The sequence below is a fragment of the Phytophthora sojae genome, assembly GCF_000149755.1.
Source record: "Phytophthora sojae unplaced genomic scaffold PHYSOscaffold_4, whole genome shotgun sequence".
NCBI lineage: Eukaryota > Oomycota > Peronosporomycetes > Peronosporales > Peronosporaceae > Phytophthora > Phytophthora sojae.
In genome coordinates, this window is record NW_009258118.1 from 3,152,543 (window position 1) to 3,170,157 (window position 17,615).

At 55.7% G+C, this 17,615-nt stretch overlaps 7 protein-coding genes across 7 annotated transcripts; 3 read left to right on the forward strand and 4 right to left on the reverse strand.

The window, feature by feature from the left end:
- Nucleotides 1–975: 975 nt before the first annotated feature.
- PHYSODRAFT_331486 (hypothetical protein) lies at nt 976–2,598 on the reverse strand (the record flags this gene model as incomplete). The annotated part of the gene is made up of 1 exon (XM_009528288.1): nt 976–2,598. One exon carries the CDS (start codon nt 2,596–2,598, stop codon nt 976–978), a length of 1,623 nt encoding a protein of 540 aa, XP_009526583.1.
- A 323-nt stretch (nt 2,599–2,921) lies between these two features.
- Nucleotides 2,922–4,161, reverse strand: PHYSODRAFT_545111 (hypothetical protein; the record flags this gene model as incomplete). Its single annotated transcript, XM_009528289.1, has 3 exons — nt 2,922–3,279; nt 3,325–4,019; nt 4,074–4,161. 3 exons carry the CDS (start codon nt 4,159–4,161, stop codon nt 2,971–2,973), a joined length of 1,092 nt encoding a protein of 363 aa, XP_009526584.1. The 3' UTR covers nt 2,922–2,970.
- An 809-nt stretch (nt 4,162–4,970) lies between these two features.
- Nucleotides 4,971–5,408, forward strand: PHYSODRAFT_372124 (hypothetical protein; the record flags this gene model as incomplete). Its single annotated transcript, XM_009528290.1, has 3 exons — nt 4,971–5,078; nt 5,149–5,233; nt 5,308–5,408. Coding segments are annotated over 3 exons (294 nt in total), but the record flags the coding sequence as incomplete, so codon positions are not given.
- A 135-nt stretch (nt 5,409–5,543) lies between these two features.
- PHYSODRAFT_314852 (hypothetical protein) lies at nt 5,544–7,184 on the reverse strand (the record flags this gene model as incomplete). The annotated part of the gene is made up of 1 exon (XM_009528291.1): nt 5,544–7,184. One exon carries the CDS (start codon nt 7,182–7,184, stop codon nt 5,544–5,546), a length of 1,641 nt encoding a protein of 546 aa, XP_009526586.1.
- Nucleotides 7,185–9,367: 2,183 nt separating this feature from the next.
- On the reverse strand, nt 9,368–13,366 carry PHYSODRAFT_500756 (multidrug resistance protein ABC superfamily; the record flags this gene model as incomplete). Its single annotated transcript, XM_009528292.1, has 2 exons — nt 9,368–11,632; nt 11,699–13,366. 2 exons carry the CDS (start codon nt 13,364–13,366, stop codon nt 9,368–9,370), a joined length of 3,933 nt encoding a protein of 1,310 aa, XP_009526587.1.
- A 2,790-nt stretch (nt 13,367–16,156) lies between these two features.
- PHYSODRAFT_502480 (hypothetical protein) lies at nt 16,157–16,636 on the forward strand (the record flags this gene model as incomplete). Its single annotated transcript, XM_009528293.1, has 1 exon — nt 16,157–16,636. The coding sequence occupies one exon, from the start codon at nt 16,157–16,159 to the stop codon at nt 16,634–16,636; it is 480 nt and encodes a 159-aa protein (XP_009526588.1).
- Nucleotides 16,637–16,653: 17 nt separating this feature from the next.
- Nucleotides 16,654–17,279, forward strand: PHYSODRAFT_331491 (hypothetical protein; the record flags this gene model as incomplete). The annotated part of the gene is made up of 2 exons (XM_009528294.1): nt 16,654–17,172; nt 17,232–17,279. 2 exons carry the CDS (start codon nt 16,654–16,656, stop codon nt 17,277–17,279), a joined length of 567 nt encoding a protein of 188 aa, XP_009526589.1.
- Between the last annotated feature and the right edge of the window lie 336 nt (nt 17,280–17,615).

Genomic DNA, 17,615 nt, shown 5'->3' on the forward strand with positions numbered 1-17,615 from the left:
GGGAGCTCCAGATTCATCATGGCCTCAACGCAGTCGCAGATACCGTCACCAGTAAGGTTAAACCCTCCTAGCGGATCTCGTGCCAACGTGTCGACTCCGCAGACAAACACCACCGTCTCTGGCTGAACCGCCTCAACCGCTTTGCCCACGATACGTTGGAAGATCTCGAGGAACTGGTCGTCAGTAATTCCACGCTGCAGCGGGACGTTAACGTTGTTGAATTTGCCTCGTCCAGCTCCAATCTCCTTGTCATCCCCAGTCCCAGGGAAGAAGCCAGGCTCATGTAGATGGAACGAGATGGTCGTGACCTTCTCGCTGTAGTAGAACGCTGCTTGCGTGCCGTCTCCGTGGTGAATGTCGATGTCCACGACCAGCACGCGCTTCATCTTGCCCTTAGACAGCAGTCGCTGGACCCCCAGCACCACGTCGTTCACGTAGCAAAACCCTCCAGCTTTGGGGCGCATGGCGTGGTGCCTCCCCCCTCCAAGGTTCACAGCCACCGGTGCTGGCTGCGACTTGATCATGTGCAGCAGCGCAGCCGCAGCAGTCAGCGTCGCTCCTGCAACGTAGCAGCAGTACTCCAGCAGCCCTGGAAACACGTAGGCGTCGTCTACCAGCCCAAAGTCTTCCAGTTGACTCTGAATCTCCCTCTTCCTAGCAGACGCCACTCTGCTGCTCTCTGTGTCACCCCCAAACTCGTAGAGCGCGTCGACGTAGTCGCGGGAATGGAAAGCTTCCAGTTGGGCACGGGTTGCCAACGTTGGTGCAAGAAGCTGGAGATGCTGAGAGAGGTTTCCGTCGGGGAAACACGCTCTCAGCAACTCCAGCGTCATCCGCTCTCGGTTCTGGTGCACTGGCAGGCGACTCAACGCCTCCAAGTAGGCGGAGGAGTGGAGGCACACCACATCCCGACGTCGTGGCTTGGCCATCTTTCCTCGTTGAAGAAATGTCCGGAAAGGAATGGACTAGCGATAGTTACCCGAAACTAGCAGAGACGCGTGCCAGTCTGGCGTTCATGGGGCCTTTGACCGGCAGCGTGAGGGAGAACCCGAAGCCAACGTCCTCCGGGTTCTCGACGTAGATGTGGAACCTGCTGAGCAGCGCCGCCGCCACCAACTTCAGCTCGAGGCCTGCTAGTGACGACCCGAGACACATCCGAGGTCCGCCGTTGAAGGCGACGAACTTGAAGGCCGAAACGCTGGTGATCTTCTTGGTGACGGGGTCGACCCAGCGTTCGGGTTTGAACTCGGCCGCGTCGGGGCCCCAGGCGTGGGGCATCCGACCCATAGCGTACAGCGGGAGGCAGACCATGGACCCAGCGGCCACGAACGTGCCGTCGGACAACACGGTGTCGCGAACCGCGTACTTGGGCGCGATCGGCATGGACGGATACAGACGCAGCGTCTCCTTGATCACTGCCTCCAGGTACACGAGCTTGTTGACTTGCTCGAGCGTCGGCACGCAGCTCTCGGCCGTCATGAGCTCCGGCAGCTTCTTGTAGATCTCGCGACGCAGTTTGCTCTCGACGCGCGGGTTCTGGCTGACGCAGAAGAAGAACCAGCTCAAGGCTTGGGCGGTGGTGTCACGTCCAGCCACCAGGAAGTTGACCACCACGTCGCGCAAGTGCACGGGGTCGTAGAGCTGCTCGTCCGTCCCCGAGGACCTGGCGATGGCGTCGAGGTACAGCGACAGCATGTTCGAGTCTTTATCTTCAGGCGCCATCGCGCGTTGGGCGAGCACTCGCTGGACGATGCTGAGAACCGTCGCGTCGATCTCCTTGATGTCGAGCTGGAGCTGGTCCTCCGCGCCCAGACCCAGTCGCCGCTGCATCTTCCAGAACCAGCGCGGCCGCACGAAGCGCAGCGCTGTGAGTCGCTGCGCGCGATCGAAAGCTGCCTGGAACGGGAGCTCCTTGTTGGCCCTCAGACAATCCATCTTGAGTCCGAAGCTGATGTCCGCGAACGCCTCGGTCGAGAAGCAGCTCAGCAGCTTGTACAGGTCCACGGAGCGATTCCGAGCGCAGATCTGCTTCAATACGTCGTGTAGCGCCATGGTGTGGCGGGTGATGGCCTTGACCATGCACTCCCGAAGCTCTTTGGTCCGGAACAACCCGTGGGCGATATCTCGCTGGTGCGCCCACTTGACCCCGTCCGCAGCGAAGAGGCCGTCACCTAGCAGATCCTTCATGTTCTCGCTGTACTGAGGCCCCTTGGGGAAGTTCATGAACTGGTACTTGAGCACGTCTTCGAACGCCTCCGGAGTGGAGACCACCAGCATCCGAGGCAAGCCCAAGACCTTGACGGTGAACGGGTTGCCCTCAAACCGCTCGCACGTCCGCGTGATCCATTCGTGGAGGTTGTTGCCAGCGAGGAGGAAGCCCAGCGTGTTGTGCAGCACCGGAAGCGTCCAAGGAGGTCGACCGGCCTCTCGTCGCTCCGGTTCCGAGTCCGCTCGCTCTTTGAATGCTTCCGGGGTCTCGGCTGACGATGAACCGATGCGTCTCGAGAGCTGAATAACGAGAGGGAGCAGGAGAAAGCTCGTGACTGCGAGGGCGTGGTGCAAAGGGGTCTCCAGCTTCAGCGCCGACACCGACAACATCGTGACCTCGAGCGCGGATGTTGCCAAGTAAGACGGATCGAATGGAGACTGTGGCGATTGCCTTCTGGCCAGAGAGGGTCTGTCATCCCTCCAGCATTCATAGGAAGACCCTGTCGCTCGGATGGCCTGGCTCCATGCAACGCTCGACTGCCACACGTTGCGTGTCTCGAAGACTGCATGTTGCAGTGACCCCAGCTGCCAGGCGTTCGTGCCTGAAAAGCATTCGACCACCCAACTTGACCACGTGGGAGAGCATCGCAGGACCACACGATATCCATCATCCAAAGCATGGCGTGCTGCAGCAGTGGAACTCAACTGGAATTGCTACCCAAGAAGTTCTATGTAGTTATTGATTGAGAGCTACTCTAGTCTTTAGACATTCGGCTTGATAACTTGCCGATACGCTCCTCTCATTTGATGCATCTGCTCATCTATCATTCCATCCGTAGCCGCTTGCCTACTTTCTTTGGCCATGGGATCACTCGCAGTGTCCTGCGCAATCTTCTCCCATTCGAGCACCAGGTCATGCAGACGCTGTCGCCCAGTGAGGTGTCGTGCTTCAGCGTTGGAAAACTGCGCTCCAGTGATGTCAAACGGACACTCCATCCGACGCTCGCCAAAGGCTCCGGGGTATACATCGGCCATTCGCGCCTTCATGTAGTACACGGGCTGTGCTTCAGGCTTGAAGTGCAAGACGCGGTCACTGTTGAGGTAGAACAACGGCACGTCGTCCTCGCTGGCCTGCTTGATAGGGAACACCTGGGCCATATCACCACAAAGCGTCGAGTTCTTCTCTCCGTGGTCTTCGTATTCTGTCCCAACCGCGCCGATCGCGTGGTCCGAGAAGGAATACTGCGTCTCCGCCAGCTCCGCAGCGTAGAAGTACAGCTCCTTGTCTCCGTACGAAGGAGGGGAGCCAACATCGCTCAGCGCCTTGAACGACGCCAGGATCGCAGTCGCGCGAGGCTGCTTCTTCTTGCTCCAGAACATGAGAGACGAGTCGACCTGGTGACCCGTGCGGAGGTTCCACGAGTGGCTATTGAGCAAGTAGTCGCTGGGCTCGAACTGCAGTTCGACCGGGGCGGGGTTCGGCAGCGTGGCCTTCTCCCGATCCAGAGTGGGGATGAAGCGGAACGGGGCAGGGTCGAACTTGGACATGTACCGATGCTGGAAGGAAACATTCCCCGATCCGCCCACGCGCTCGGCCATGAAGTAGATTTCGTGCGCGATGCGGTCGTTCATGAGCAAGGTGCCCGTGGCCTTGAACTTGGCCGAATCCCAGAGCACGGCTGGGCTCACGAAGAAGCCCGTGTCGGCGTCGATCATCATGATCTCCTCGAACTGGGAGAACACCACGGACACGACCTTGATGTCGAAGTTCCGGAACTTGGTGTGGCACGCGGCCAAGTCTTCGCAGAAAACTTTCTTGGTCGAGTTGCTGTCGGCCTCCACCGTCGCGGCAGCCGCGAGCTCACAGACATCGTAGAACCTGATGGGCCCCAGTGCTGACTTCTGCATGAGCAGCTCCTGCGACGCAGCCTCCACGTCTCCACAGAACGGCATCTCTATGGGGTCGTCGACGCCCATGGTGCGCAGCTCCAGGATGAGCGACGCTGCGAGCTTGACGATCGGCTCGTACACTGGGATCACGATGCCCCGGGGCTTCGACGTCTTCTGCGCGATGGCGTTCAGCGTCCGCACCAGCGCCAGCTTCTCGGGGTCCACGTGGAGATCCACATCCTGCTCAGCAGCAGCAGCAGCAGTCTCAGCAGGCTGCTGGTGCGGCTGGGTCCGCTCGACGGTGTGGAAGACGTGCGTGGACGTGGGGAGCGTGCTCCACGCGAGCTTCGAGTCGAGGTAGACGGCGATGAGACCGAGCGACGCCAGCAACGCGATCGTGAACACGCGAGGCGTGCAGCGCTTCACGGACAGGTTCATGCTCGCTGCGTCGGCCGGTAGAGCGTTGAGGAGGAGAGGGCGTTCGTTGCGCGCGAGGGGGGCACGACGTAGTACGTTATGGACCCAACTGCCTGCCCGAAGATAGTCAGACCTCAAAAAGAGTGGAGCGTGAGCACGTACGGATGGATTTGTATTGGCGGGGGGCTCTAAACGCATTCTCCCGCTTGGGTTGGGCGTTCTCCATGCCGCTCAGGAGCGTTCTTAGTCCGAGCTACTGTAACTTCGCACTTCAGCTGCAGAAGGGTCCTCATAATGTAGCCATGGCTAAGAAAGGTCCTCCTCCCGCTGCTGGCAGATCGCCACAGGTTATGTAGCCATGTCTCAACCCCTCTCCAAGTCGATGTATTTGATGTACCGCCACACAAACGGTAATTATCGCCTCGAGCTCAGGACATCGAGTTGGTTTGCCCGTCATGTTCCTCAAGCGCGAAGGAGACGAGAGCCTGCAGCCCAAGGGCAATGAAGACTCGGCGCAGCTGCAGCAGATGCTCACGTCCTGCATGATCAACCGCCAGATCCTGGTACCGATCTGCTCTGGTGGACGCAGCACTGGGACTTCTGCTCCAACTGACTTGTGTTTGTGTGTCATAGTGCTGTATTGCAGGCGTCCTGGTGGGCATCCCCATCAGCATCCAGCGGAAATCCTACAAGCCATTCGCCATCCTGGGCGTCCTAGGTTCGTGACAATAGCGTGGCAATGCAGGAGGCGTTGTGCTCGTAGTTGTATTGACGTCTGTGTGTTACTGACAGGTTCGTTCGTGGACTACTCGATCCCGTACACGACCGACTGCCGGATGATCCACAACGCCATGCAGTTGGCGCTGCAACAGGAGCGACAGAGAGACGCTGCCAAGCCGTCAAGCGGCGACGCTTAATCGCAGACGCTTTAAGCAATAACGAACAGCATTGTGATGAAACTTACGGTTTGTACTTACGGACGTGTTCGAGGCAATGCGGAGTTTCAATTCAGTTAAAGCACCGCCCACTTACGCGAAATCAGGGTTGGATGGTAGCGCAGCTTGCGACACCTTGACATTGAGGGCGCCTTTCAACGGCAGCGTCAACGAGAGGTCGTAGGTCACGTCCTCCGGGTTGAGCACTTCGACGTGGAACTTGCTCAGCAGACCTGCCACCACCAGCTTCATCTCGAGCATGGCCAAGTTCATGCCAAGACACATCCGAGGCCCCGCATTGAAAGACGCAAACTTGTAGGCGGAGACCACGATCAGTTTCCCGGTGCTGGGGTCGATCCATCGCTCGGGCTTGAACTCCTCAGCGTCCGGCCCCCAGACCTGCGGCAGTCGCGCCATCACGTACGTCGCGAGTACGATAAGCGAGCCCGCCTTGACGAACGTTCCGTCAGACAGCGTGGTGTCTTCCACAACGTACTTCGGGATCATCGGAACGGGTGGATGAAGTCGGAGCGTCTCCTTCAAGGCGGCTTCAAGATACACGAGCTGGCTCACATCTTGCATCGTTGCGTGGCTCACATTTACCTCGCTGCCTTCAATGTTTGGCAACTTTTTGGCAATCTCATTGCGAATAGCTGTCTCGACGTCGGGGTTCTTAGCGAGGTTGAGGAAGAACCAGCTCAGCGTCTGCGCTGTCGTATCTCGGCCGGCGATGAGGAAGTTCACGACAATGTTGCGCAGGAACATGGGATCGAGTTGCTGGGTGTCGCTGTCTGCATCTCCAAGGAAGAGGGACACAATGTCCTTCCCCTGGCTGGCACTGCCATCAATCTCAATACCACTGCCGATGCTTGAACGCTTCGCTAGCGCCTTCTCGACAATATCCAGCACCGTCTTGTTGATCACCTCGATGTCGTTCTTCAGCTGACCCTCGGCGCCAACTCCCAGCCACTTCTGAAGCTCCCAGAACCACCCTGGGCGCACGAAGCGCAACAAGAGAGCTCGCTGGGCATGGTCGAAGGCCTTCTGGAATGGGTGCTCCTCCTCCGAGTCCAGACACCCCATGTGGACTCCGAAGCCGATCTCTGTGAACGCCTCGATCGTGAACCGGTTCAAGAGCTTGAACAGATCCAGAGTCTCATTGCTCTCACTGGTCTGTCGGAGGATGTCGTAGAGCACAACAGCGTGACGTTGGATGACGAAGGCCATGGAGTCCCTCAGTGCTCTCATAGTAAAGAGGTTGCTGGCCGTCTTGCGCTGGTGGACCCACTGCTCCCCATCTACAGCGAAGATCCCGTCGCCTAGCAGGTCCCGTAGGTTTTCGCACTGGTAGGATCCTTTGGGGAAGTTGCTGAACTCGAGCTTGAGGACGTCCTCGAAGGCTTCTGGTGTGCAAACGATGAGCTGGTCCGGGACGCCGATGGAGCGAACCAGCACTGGTTCTGCGTTGGATTCACGGCAGCTGAGCAGCGTTCGGTCGTGTATATCCCCGGCACGAGCAGCCTCGATGACGGTCAGCGTGTTCTCCAGCACTGGGAGCGTCGCCTCGGGGCGGTGGATCTTCCGGTGCGACTTCTTGGACGGATCCTCCTTCTTGGTCGGTTCGTAGGGAGGTTTGGCCAAGAGCACGACGACCGAGGCGAATACGAGCGTTCCGATGCCGAGTTTCACTGGGTTGAAGGGGAGTTTATTGCGCAGCGAGGAGACCGACAGCATTCTTTCTTGGAGTTGAGCTCTAGCTGGTCCGTTCGATTCTGACAAGATTGATGCGAGGTCGGCGACGTTGAAGCTTGCGGAGCTGTCAGCTGCCAGCAAAGATGAGCGGTGCAACACCAGCAGGGACCGTCGAGCAGCGAAATAACTATGAAACGACAGTCCGTTGAGCATGGCGCTACGTGTACGTGTGCTAGTTGTCCTGCAACTGGAAGGTGAAGTCCATGCCTGGTGATGCAGAACACGAAAAGCATTAGGGTATTTCAAAGTCGATGCATCATTTGTGGTTCCGTGAGTATCCATTACCGTAGCGTTCGAGCTCATACTGCAGTAGCAAGATCCATTCGACCACAAGTTGGGCTTGGACCATGTAGATTTGCGTCTCCAGTACGAACGCTAGTTGATACAGGAGAGAAGGCGAATTTGTGCTGAAGAAACCAGTGTAGCAGTAGCAACGACACAATCTCGAGGGTAGCTAGCACCAAGACGTTTGCCGCTGCACCTGGTCCGAAGTGGCCAGCCCCATCGGGATAGTACGCGACGTTCGGTAGATGCTCGAGCGCCGTTTTGTACAGCACGAAGATGAGCGACACGATGCACTCAACGTACTCGACCAGTATCAAGTATTCGCAATGGAACATCAGCTGGAGGCCCTGACGAACCAGCTTTTTAGGCACTTCACCGGAGTTGGGGGTAACAATAAACATAGTGGAGGGCCCTTCACCTACTTCCTTACCAGTGCTGGTGATCTCTAAAGAAGTTGGTGCAATTCTTGCCATTTGAACTTGCAAACGTCGGGTTGGTTTTGACCTTGTACTCGACTCGACTGTCGAGGGTGAATCTGACTGCCCAAATACTGGAGACACTTGCAGCGCCTGCAGCTTATCTATTTGCTCTTTCGTAAGAGGATGAGGACAACAAGCGCGCAGTCGTACACCTCCCAGTGACGTGACAGAGAACACCTTTGGATCTCTAATTACTGACAGGATAAGGGTGTTTTCATCAGGCCTCCAGACCTGGACGACTTTTTCTTCAGGTCTTGAAGCAGGTCAAACACGGCGTTCGCGCTCATTCGCACCTCGCGAAATTCGAGCAGTGCTTGACCGAGATCTGCAGCGATGAACAGCACCGAAAGGTACGTTGATCCTGAGGTCGACATACAAACGGAGACAAATAATGCACTAAAGAAGTCTACTGCCGTGGCGACAATTCCAAGGATAAAGTCCTCCATCTCGGGAGTAGAACGCACCACAAATTGTTTTGCAGCGAGTCTCCAGACCACCCCTCGGTACTCCGCAGGCACACATCTGTAGAAAGCTTTATAGAGCGGGAAGATGGTACCTAGACCCATGGCCGCTTGAATGTAGCGATAGAAGCGGAGGACATTGGGACGGCAAGGCGCCGATCTCGAAAAGATTGCCCGACCGAACACGATAAGCATCATGATTGGAAAATACAAAGCAATGGGGACCCCTCCGATATACCACGTCAATGGGATCGGAAACCCAACATAATTTGCTCCAAGAACGAAAGTTGCCACGTAGAGGCCGATCACACCTACTTACACACACTGTCAATATCTTGCAAAAAGTCGGATGCAGCTCCGGCACAAGCACAACGAGTTGATACAACCCAATAAGGCACATCATCAGGTTTGACAGACCAAAGCGAAGCCAAAACACCCCATTGGCACTCCACGATTCGGAAGGTGATCGAAGTGGCAAGCATTCGAGCAATACGGCGATGAGAAGCGCTGGCAGCGGCGTGAGAACGCACACCAACAGCACTCGAGTTGGCGATGTGGTCTTGCAGTAGTGATCGAAACTCTCGAGACGCTCCACTGAGTATGATCCCTGGCGACCCACTTGAATTCTGTTCCATCTCTCCTCGAGGCGCTGCCACCACCGCATGCCTTGAGTGGCTGAATCTGTATCACACCTTGGCGATACGCGAGGCATGGTGAGAAGAGAATGATGTAGTATTCGAAGCAAGATCTATGGATAGCTACTAGCTATTTGTATGTCAAGTGCACTAAACGGTACGAGAAAGTCATCTCGGAAAAAAAAAATCTGACAGCGTTTCCAACGCGATTGCTGTAAACAAAGTATTTATGCAGCTATTTTGTATTGAGTCAAACCCTCGGTCGATCTGTACCACCGAGCGAACGAAGGTCTCCGCTATCTCTCTCACTTCTCGCTACTCTGGCGCCAGGCGTCCACGAGCGACTTGAAGATGCCGTCAGTCTTGCGTTGCAGCTCCGCGGGCGAGCCGAACTCGGCCACCGAGCCCTTCTCCATCACCAGAATGCGGTCCGAGTCCAGGATCGTGTTGATGCGGTGCGCGATCGTGAGCGTGGTGCAGTCGCGGAACTCCTCGCGGATGCTCTGCTGGATCTGACGGTCCGTCTCCGGGTCGATCGACGCTGTGGCCTCGTCCATCAGAATCACCTTCGAGCGCTTCAGCAGCGCACGAGCGATGGACAGCAGCTGACGCTCGCCCACGCTGAAGTTCGAGCCCTTCTCGTCCACGACGTCGTCCAGCGACGTGACCGCCTTCTGCAGCGACGCGCGCTTGATGGAAGTCCAGATCTGGTCGTCCGAAAACTGGTTGAACGGGTCCAGATTCGAGCGCACCGTGCCTGAGAACAGCACGGGGTCCTGCGGGATGATGGCGATGTTGGCGCGGAGGTCATGCAGGCCAATCTTGCTGATATTGACGCCATCGATCGTGATGGAGCCCGCGTCAAGCTCCACGAGTCGCATGAGACCCACGATCAGACTGCTCTTGCCAGCGCCCGTACGACCGACGATGCCGATCTTCTCCTTGGGGTTCACGCTGAACGTTAGTCCACGAAGCACACGCGGGAGGCCAGGACGGTAGCGGAGGTCCACACGGTTGAAGCTGATGGCACCGGCAGTAGGCCACTCCAAGGCTGGCTTCTGAGCGGCGGTGCTCTCTAGGGCCGCTTCAGTCGGCATATCAGTGTAGGTCTGGATGCGCTCCACGGATACCATCTGCGTCTGCAACTGGCTGAGCATGCGCACGGTCCAGTTCAAGGGCTGCGTGATAGTGAACGCGTACGTGAGTGCGACACCAACAATGCCAGCGAAAGCCGTGCCCTCCGCAGCGTTTGTGCCGTGGGCAATGACCGCGGCAAAGGCAGCAGCGGCCGCGATGCACGTGCCGACAAACTCGAGGCGCAGCGCCAGCCAGCAGTTGATGGTGAAGTTGAGGAAATACGCACGCTGGTTCTTGTCCAGAAGGTAGTTGTTGTGGCCGATGAAGCTGCTCTCTACGCCGAAAGCACGAATCGTTGAGAGGCCATCCAGAGTCTCGGAAAGCAGGGCGAATATAGGGGAACGGCTGATGGAGTCCAATCGCTGCAGCTCACGAGAAGTCTTGATGAAGTACCGCTGCGAGCAGTAGTATCCAGCCAGGACGGGGGCAAGAATCACCATGAACATCGGAGTAACGTACGAAATCGTGACCAGTGTGATGACGACGGACACCATAGTGTTCAGAAGACCCACGACCGTGCCAGGGATGGCTTCATCCAGTGTGTAAATGTCTTTCGACATGCGGTTCACAATGCGGCCCAGCGGCGTCGTATCGAAGAACGAGGTAGGCGCGCGCAGAATCTGGTTAAGCAGCTTGTTGAAGAGCAGGCGACTCGCGTGGAGGGAGCCCAGGTACAGCAGAACCACGCGGATGAACAGCAGCACCGCGTACGCCAGGTTGATCAGCATGTACACGTACACATAGTACATCTGCGAGTCCGGGTACTTCGACGCTTCCTCCGACCAGTACGAAATCCACACGGTTGCCAGCAGGGTCAAACCTTGTGCGGCAAAGAAACCCAACACGACCAGGAACGCGGCGCACATGCCACCGAACGCACTAATCCACACGCGATAGACAGACCAAGACACATCGCCAACCGACCGGTCCTCCTCCACCATTAACTGGCCTTCCTCTTCAAACGCCTGGCTGTCGTCGCTCCTCGTAGACGACACACGAGAACGGCGGTGCATGCGGCCCTCAGTCGACATCCTCTCGTCGTCGCTTGAGTCAGCCAATTCGTCCTCCACCGACTCAGCCGACGTAGTGTTCTCCTCGTCCTCCTCATCCTTGTGGCTCTCCACGTAGTTCGACACCATCTGAGCCAATACGTTCTTCTTCGCCATCAGCTTCTTGTATGAGCCGTGCTCGGCAATTCTTCCGTCGGCAATCACAGCGATCTGGTCGCACTGGTTGACGAAGCTCAGCGAGTGCGTCACCAGCACCACCAGCTTGTCCTTCAGCGTCTTCTTGATGCACTCGTTGAAGATGTCGGCACCCACGTGACTGTCCACCGCCGACAGAATGTCATCGAGCAGGTAGATATCAGCGTCCTGGTATACAGCACGAGCAATGGCAACACGCGTGCGCTGGCCACCACTCAGGTTGATACCCTTCTCACCGATCTCGGTGCGGTCTCCGGCCGTCAAGATACGCAGATCCTTCTTCAGCGAACTCACACGCAGAGCCTCCTCGTACTTTCCGGCGTTGAACGGAAGACCGAATGTGATGTTATCGCGCACCGTCGCGTTCTGAATGAACGGCTGCTGCGAGACGTACGCCACCTTGCCACGAAGCGCCACCGTGCCGGCACTGCAGCGAGCATCGCCAAGGATTCCAGCCAGCAGCGTCGACTTGCCACTGCCAACATGACCCACGATAGCGTGTAGCTCGCCCTTCTTGGCCGAAAAGTCGATGTGGCGGAGCGTGGGGTCCTCGGCGACGGGAGTCACCAGCGCTTCCTTCTCCTCCTCCTTCTCCTTCTTGTTGTCACCCTCAGCCGGAGGGGCAGCGTCCCACTTGAAGTCGGCACCCTGCACGGAGATACCGACCTCCGTCAAGTCGCCCTCGCCCACCTTGATGCGCTCCTCGGCCAGGAAGTAGCTGCGCAGACGGTCGAAACTCACGCTCGCCTCCACGACGTTGTTCAGCACCTGCGGCAGCATGAACAGCGGGAAACGCAGGATGTTGAACAGCGCCAGACTCGTCAACGCCGTGCCGACGTCCAGCGTGTGACCCAGGAGCACGTACGCACTGAAAGACACCACAGTCACCAGCGATGGCACAAAGCTGAACAGCGTGTTGGACGTACTGCGCGCGAACACGTACGTCCTGAGGCGCGCCAGCTCCTCGTCGCGGAACTTCATGACGCGCTGGCCGAACGAGTTCTCCCACGCCTTGAGCTTGACAACCTTGATGCCGGACAGCACCTCGACGCAGATCTTGATACGCTCGTCCTTGACCTCCATCAGGCGCTGCTGCAGCTTGCGCATGGCCTTGGAGATGAAGGTCATCAACGGGATCACCAGCAGGATCACGGCCACACCGGCGAACGTCGCCACGCCGATCTGCTGCCACAGCAGGAAGCACGACACGATGATCTGGAAGGCCGCGTACCACACGGCGTGCAGGTACGGCGTCATGTCCTGCAGCCGCTGCGCGTCGATGGACATGAGGTTAGTGATCTCGCCCGACGTGCGCTGCTGGCGCGCGGCCGCCGACAGCACCATGGACTTCTCGAACACGGCCGTGACGATGGCGCTGCGGAACTGCATGCCCGTCTCGTAGCAGTAGAAGAAGTACTGGCGCAGCGCGAAGGACTGCACGACGCCCGACACGAAGATGACGCCGGCGTAAGTGAGGCCCTCAGACAGCGGCGCCGTCGGGTCGCTCAGGTACGCGATGATGTCCTTGATGATCATGGGGCCCACGAACTGCAGCGAGTCGTGGATGAGCTTGAGGAAGCCCGCCACCACGAACTTGAAGCCGAAGGCCTTGCCCAGCGCCCACACGAGGCTAGGCTTGCCGCTCTGCTTCTGCTGCTCCCAGGCGGCGCCGAACTGGCGCGACACGTTGGTCGCGCGGTTGTGCGGGTCGAGCTGGAACAGGTCGTCGCTCTCGAGCGGGCGCTCGTTGCCCAGCTTCATGAGCGGCGTGACCCACGAGAAGAAGACGTTGCCCCAGCAGCCGCTCAGCTGCGACGGGTAGCGGTCGCCCAGGCCGGGCGCGTCCACGGGCATCCACGTGCCGCTGGACTTGTCGGACGTGGCGCCGCCATCGTGTAGGACGGTCACGCCCTGCAGCAGCGGCTTGCGCTCCTCGTCGCGGCGGTGCTTGGAAGGCGCCATGCGACCGTTACTTTCTCTCTAGGGGCGGCCTTGGCTCGGTCTCTCTCCGCCTGCTTGAAGCTCTTGCCGTCTGCGGCGCCGATTGGAGACTGAGAGACCCGCTCGACGGCTGCTGGCCAGTGGAGTGGACCACCCGTGGGATGCATAATCAGGAGAGTGATGGTCTTTTTGATTACCGATGACGATGACTGCAACACCGGCAGATGGGATCACGACCCGATTTTGAGCTGGCTCAACACGGTAAACTACGGCGTGAGGCTCATCGAGGCCACAGCAAGCGGTCAATGCATGCAGCATGCAGTAAACCTAGAATTGATTGGGTATTGCTAGCAAGTACTGTGCAATTTTAATTACTGTACGTGGCTTTAGCCAAATGCTGAATGAGTCATTCACGTCATTCCGAATCACGCGCGCGGGTTTGTCTTGTTTCTTCATCGTCATGCATGCATTCGCACGACACGGCACACCGGATTATGTTTGGATTTGGCTCGAGGCTCGCATCGTTAAGCCCCTGAGGGGCGTTCTTAACGAACTTTAAAAACGGGTTAGCAGCGGTTGTACGGGTGTATTGTTGGACAGAGGATATTAGTACAGCACAGCGAAAACCGATACAGTAATCTGCCCGAGTAAGGAACGCCTGATATATATAAAGACGCAGAATATATAAATTAATGTTAAGTTGAGTATACTTTTCCAATGTACTGATTTAATTATTTCAAAATGAACCGAAGAGCAGCTTTACCTACGAGTCCGGAATGATTCCAACAGTGGCGTATGGTCGAAACACTAACCATTGACCAGGCATCCTCGCACCACAACAGCGCTGTCAACTGGTCGACCTCGTAGTCTAGTAAGATCGCTAAATGCGCGCCATTTTTCAAACGAGGGTGGAGAGCTGATGATTGGCACTGGATTTTTCACCTTAGTGCCTTAGTACCTTGCAGTACCTTGCACATCCCCCTATCGCCACATCGACTGGAAAATAATATTAAATATGTGAGGCTATTAGTTGTACACCCGTTCCTTATTCGGGCAGAATTCTGTATCTTGATTTTTGTATTGGATCATGGGCTTTGCTTCGCTGCGCTGGGCAAAGGCAGTCGCTGCGCTCCTGCGATAAAAAGATTCTCTCACCTGGCGAGTACAGTGCTCGGCTCGCTGGAATGCTCGGCGCTGGGGCCGCCTCCGCAGACACCGCGCGGCCCTGCTTCGCGGGCACCCCGTGCGGGTCTGCTATGCGCCTCCGTTGGTCCTTTCTCTGGCCCATGCTGTACTAATCAGGGGCTAATGTTAACTCGAAAATGGGTAATATTGATATTGATATAATATCAAGCACCTTCGGTTTTGATATGTAAAATATTATATGATATTTGGATGTCTCGGGAAAAGTAATAATAATAGTTCTGATATATAATATGATATATTAATATCTCATTAAGTACGAAATAATGATGTATATCTCGTCTTTTTTGCCAATCGATAGCTAGCTTGAGACCATTTTGTTAGCGTCATCATGAATATCAGAACGATTTTAGGTTGATCCGGCATACCATTGACGCAGCGTCACATTCTTTGTGTACTCTGACATGATGATAGCTAACTATAGAGCAAACGTTCAAGCTACCAGAATTTGGTACGTTTGAACCATTGCAATACTTACAAGTATTAGAACAACGTATTAACGAGCACATGGTAACCAAGGTATCTGAATACTCGGACCAGGTATTTATTCGGATACAGCTGACGCTACCCGGTCCAGGATTCAGATACAGCTGGACCGGGTATTTACCTTTCAACGCTGTCTGCACATTATCTCAAAGCATTTCTTACTTCAGTAATATTGTGCTTTAACGTCATCGCTGATAACAACAACGACGCTTGTAGGAAGCAATAATTCATGTCAGCGTGCACGTTTAGATATCGAGTGTATTCAGTTCAAATATGAGGATCGTGGGTAATATTTTTACGTGGGGCCGAGCTAACAAAACATCTTACACGACGGCTAGCACAAGCTCTAGGTGATGTTCATTGCCATGCTGAGAGAACTCCTACCGGAGGAAGCGCACTCCTTAGAGGCAAGAGGCGGAGGTCTTCTGGAAATATCATATAGAATATTTGATATTCGGTGAGATTTGAAATGATATATGAAATATCTGATTGATATCAGGTTTGACTACCTAATATAACATTAATACAGAATATTATCAATATTATATTCGAAAAAATATCATTAATACCGTGTTAACATTAGCCCCTGGTACTAATAGACACTTTCGTATTGTTGTACGCCGTACAACCGACATAAGGTTAATCGCACAAACAAAATAGGGAAATCCACAGACCACTTATTGTGAAATCCACAGATGCTGTATGCACAGCACGTCAGCACATCATTGCGTCATCGCCTACACGCAATGACGCAATGCAACAGCGCGTACACAGCAACCAGCCACTTACCAACTTTAGCCGTAGTGCAGACTCGGCCCCGCACCAACGACACCCGTCCGCTTCGTGCCGGCCCCCGAGCTTCGGCTGGCCTCCTAGAGACGCTCGTCGCTTCGTACCGGCCCCCCAGACGCTGTCGGCTTCGCGCTTGCCATCCAAGAGGCTCGTAGCCTAGCGCCGGCCGCCCAAGATGCCAGCAGCGGCGCGGCAGGCGCCTAAGACGCCCCGAGTAGCGTGCTAGCGACGCTAGAAGGATGACAACGGCCGGTGGACAGCGGAGGACGACCGGAGACGTGCTTTGCGAGGGCTTTTTGACGAAACAAGCGTATTTTTGGAGGGACAAGAATGGTGGTGGGTTTTTCGTTTTTAGAGTTATCTGCCTTCTGGAATGTTGGCGACACGGTGAAGCGAAAAGTGTTTAGTCACGCGCTGTGCGAGCAGGCTCTTGAAGAAGTCAAAGAGCTGGGATTCAAGCCGATATTCCGAAAGGTCTACGCGAAGAGGCTGGACCCCTTTCGCGAACAGGTGTCAATCGAAGTGCTCGACGATGGAGTTAGTAGCATTCATGCCATGGTGGCTGGACTTGTGGAGGGCGCAAACAATCTATGTGAGGTTAATGTATCTACGTGGCATGCATTGAAGTCGACACCTGGTGGCAGAACACAGGCTGTGCACCAAGATTATCCCCAGTTTGAGATTTCACGCGCTCTTCTAAAGCATAAGCTCGTTCAGGGCTCCGTGATTGTGGCGCTAATGAAGAACACGTTGCTCCATGTGTATCCGCGTTGTTTTGTCAAGCGAAAAAAAAACGCAGAGTCACGCTGACGTTAAATGAAGGCGACATGGTTCTGTTCAGGGGTGACTTGGCGCATGCAGGTGCAAAGTACGAAGACGAGAACATTCGCCTGCATTGTTACGTTCGCGTCAGAGGCATCAGGCATCGCTCAAATACAACAGAGGCCGTCCCGTTCAAAAGCTATGGATGCAGCAAGTGCATGGGCTTGTATGATTCGCGCCAGGGGCTACGCGAGCACAAATTGGTGTGTGATTTTGAAGCGGATTTTCCCTGCCCGTACTGTGACAGTTCCTTCAACAAACCGAACACGCTAACGAAGCACATCAGCCGAAAGCATCCCGGTGAGCACCGCGCGTGGCGATCGTCGCGTCACGCAGACGAGGAAATGGAGGAGGCAACCGAGAGCGATATTCACGACGAAGATGGAGATGGTGAAGGAGAGAGCGAGGACGACGAAGAAGAGAGCGAGGGCGACGAAGAAGAGAGCGAGGACGAAGAAGAAGACGAAGACAAGGAAGAGGAGGAGGCGGAGGGGGAAGAGAATGAGAGTGATCTGAGTGAACCGGTGAGAGCTCCTCGGAGGAGCAGATGAGCGAGAGCTCGTCGACAGACAGCGTGGACCAGATGAGCGACAGCGAGTCAGAGGACAGCGAGTTCGAGTTCGACTTGTAGGTTAAAACCAAACGTTTGACAAGCAAATTAAATCTCTGCAATTGAACCCTTTGGGAGACTAGAACAAGTTTTAAGTGACAGATTGAGTTTTGGTGACCAAGACAGTTTAGGTGACCAAGACAGTTTAGGTGACCAAGACAGTTTAGGTGACCAAGACAGTTTAGGTGACCAAGACAGTTTAGGTGACCGGTATATTTTTGGTGACCGAGGAAGGTTTGGTGACCAGGTGATCGATAGCAGTTATGTGACTAATGAAGACTTAGTGCTCTACCAAAATTAAAAACATACTACGTGGTGGAAGTCAGAAGCAGACTTATCATGTAACGGTTCAAGTTG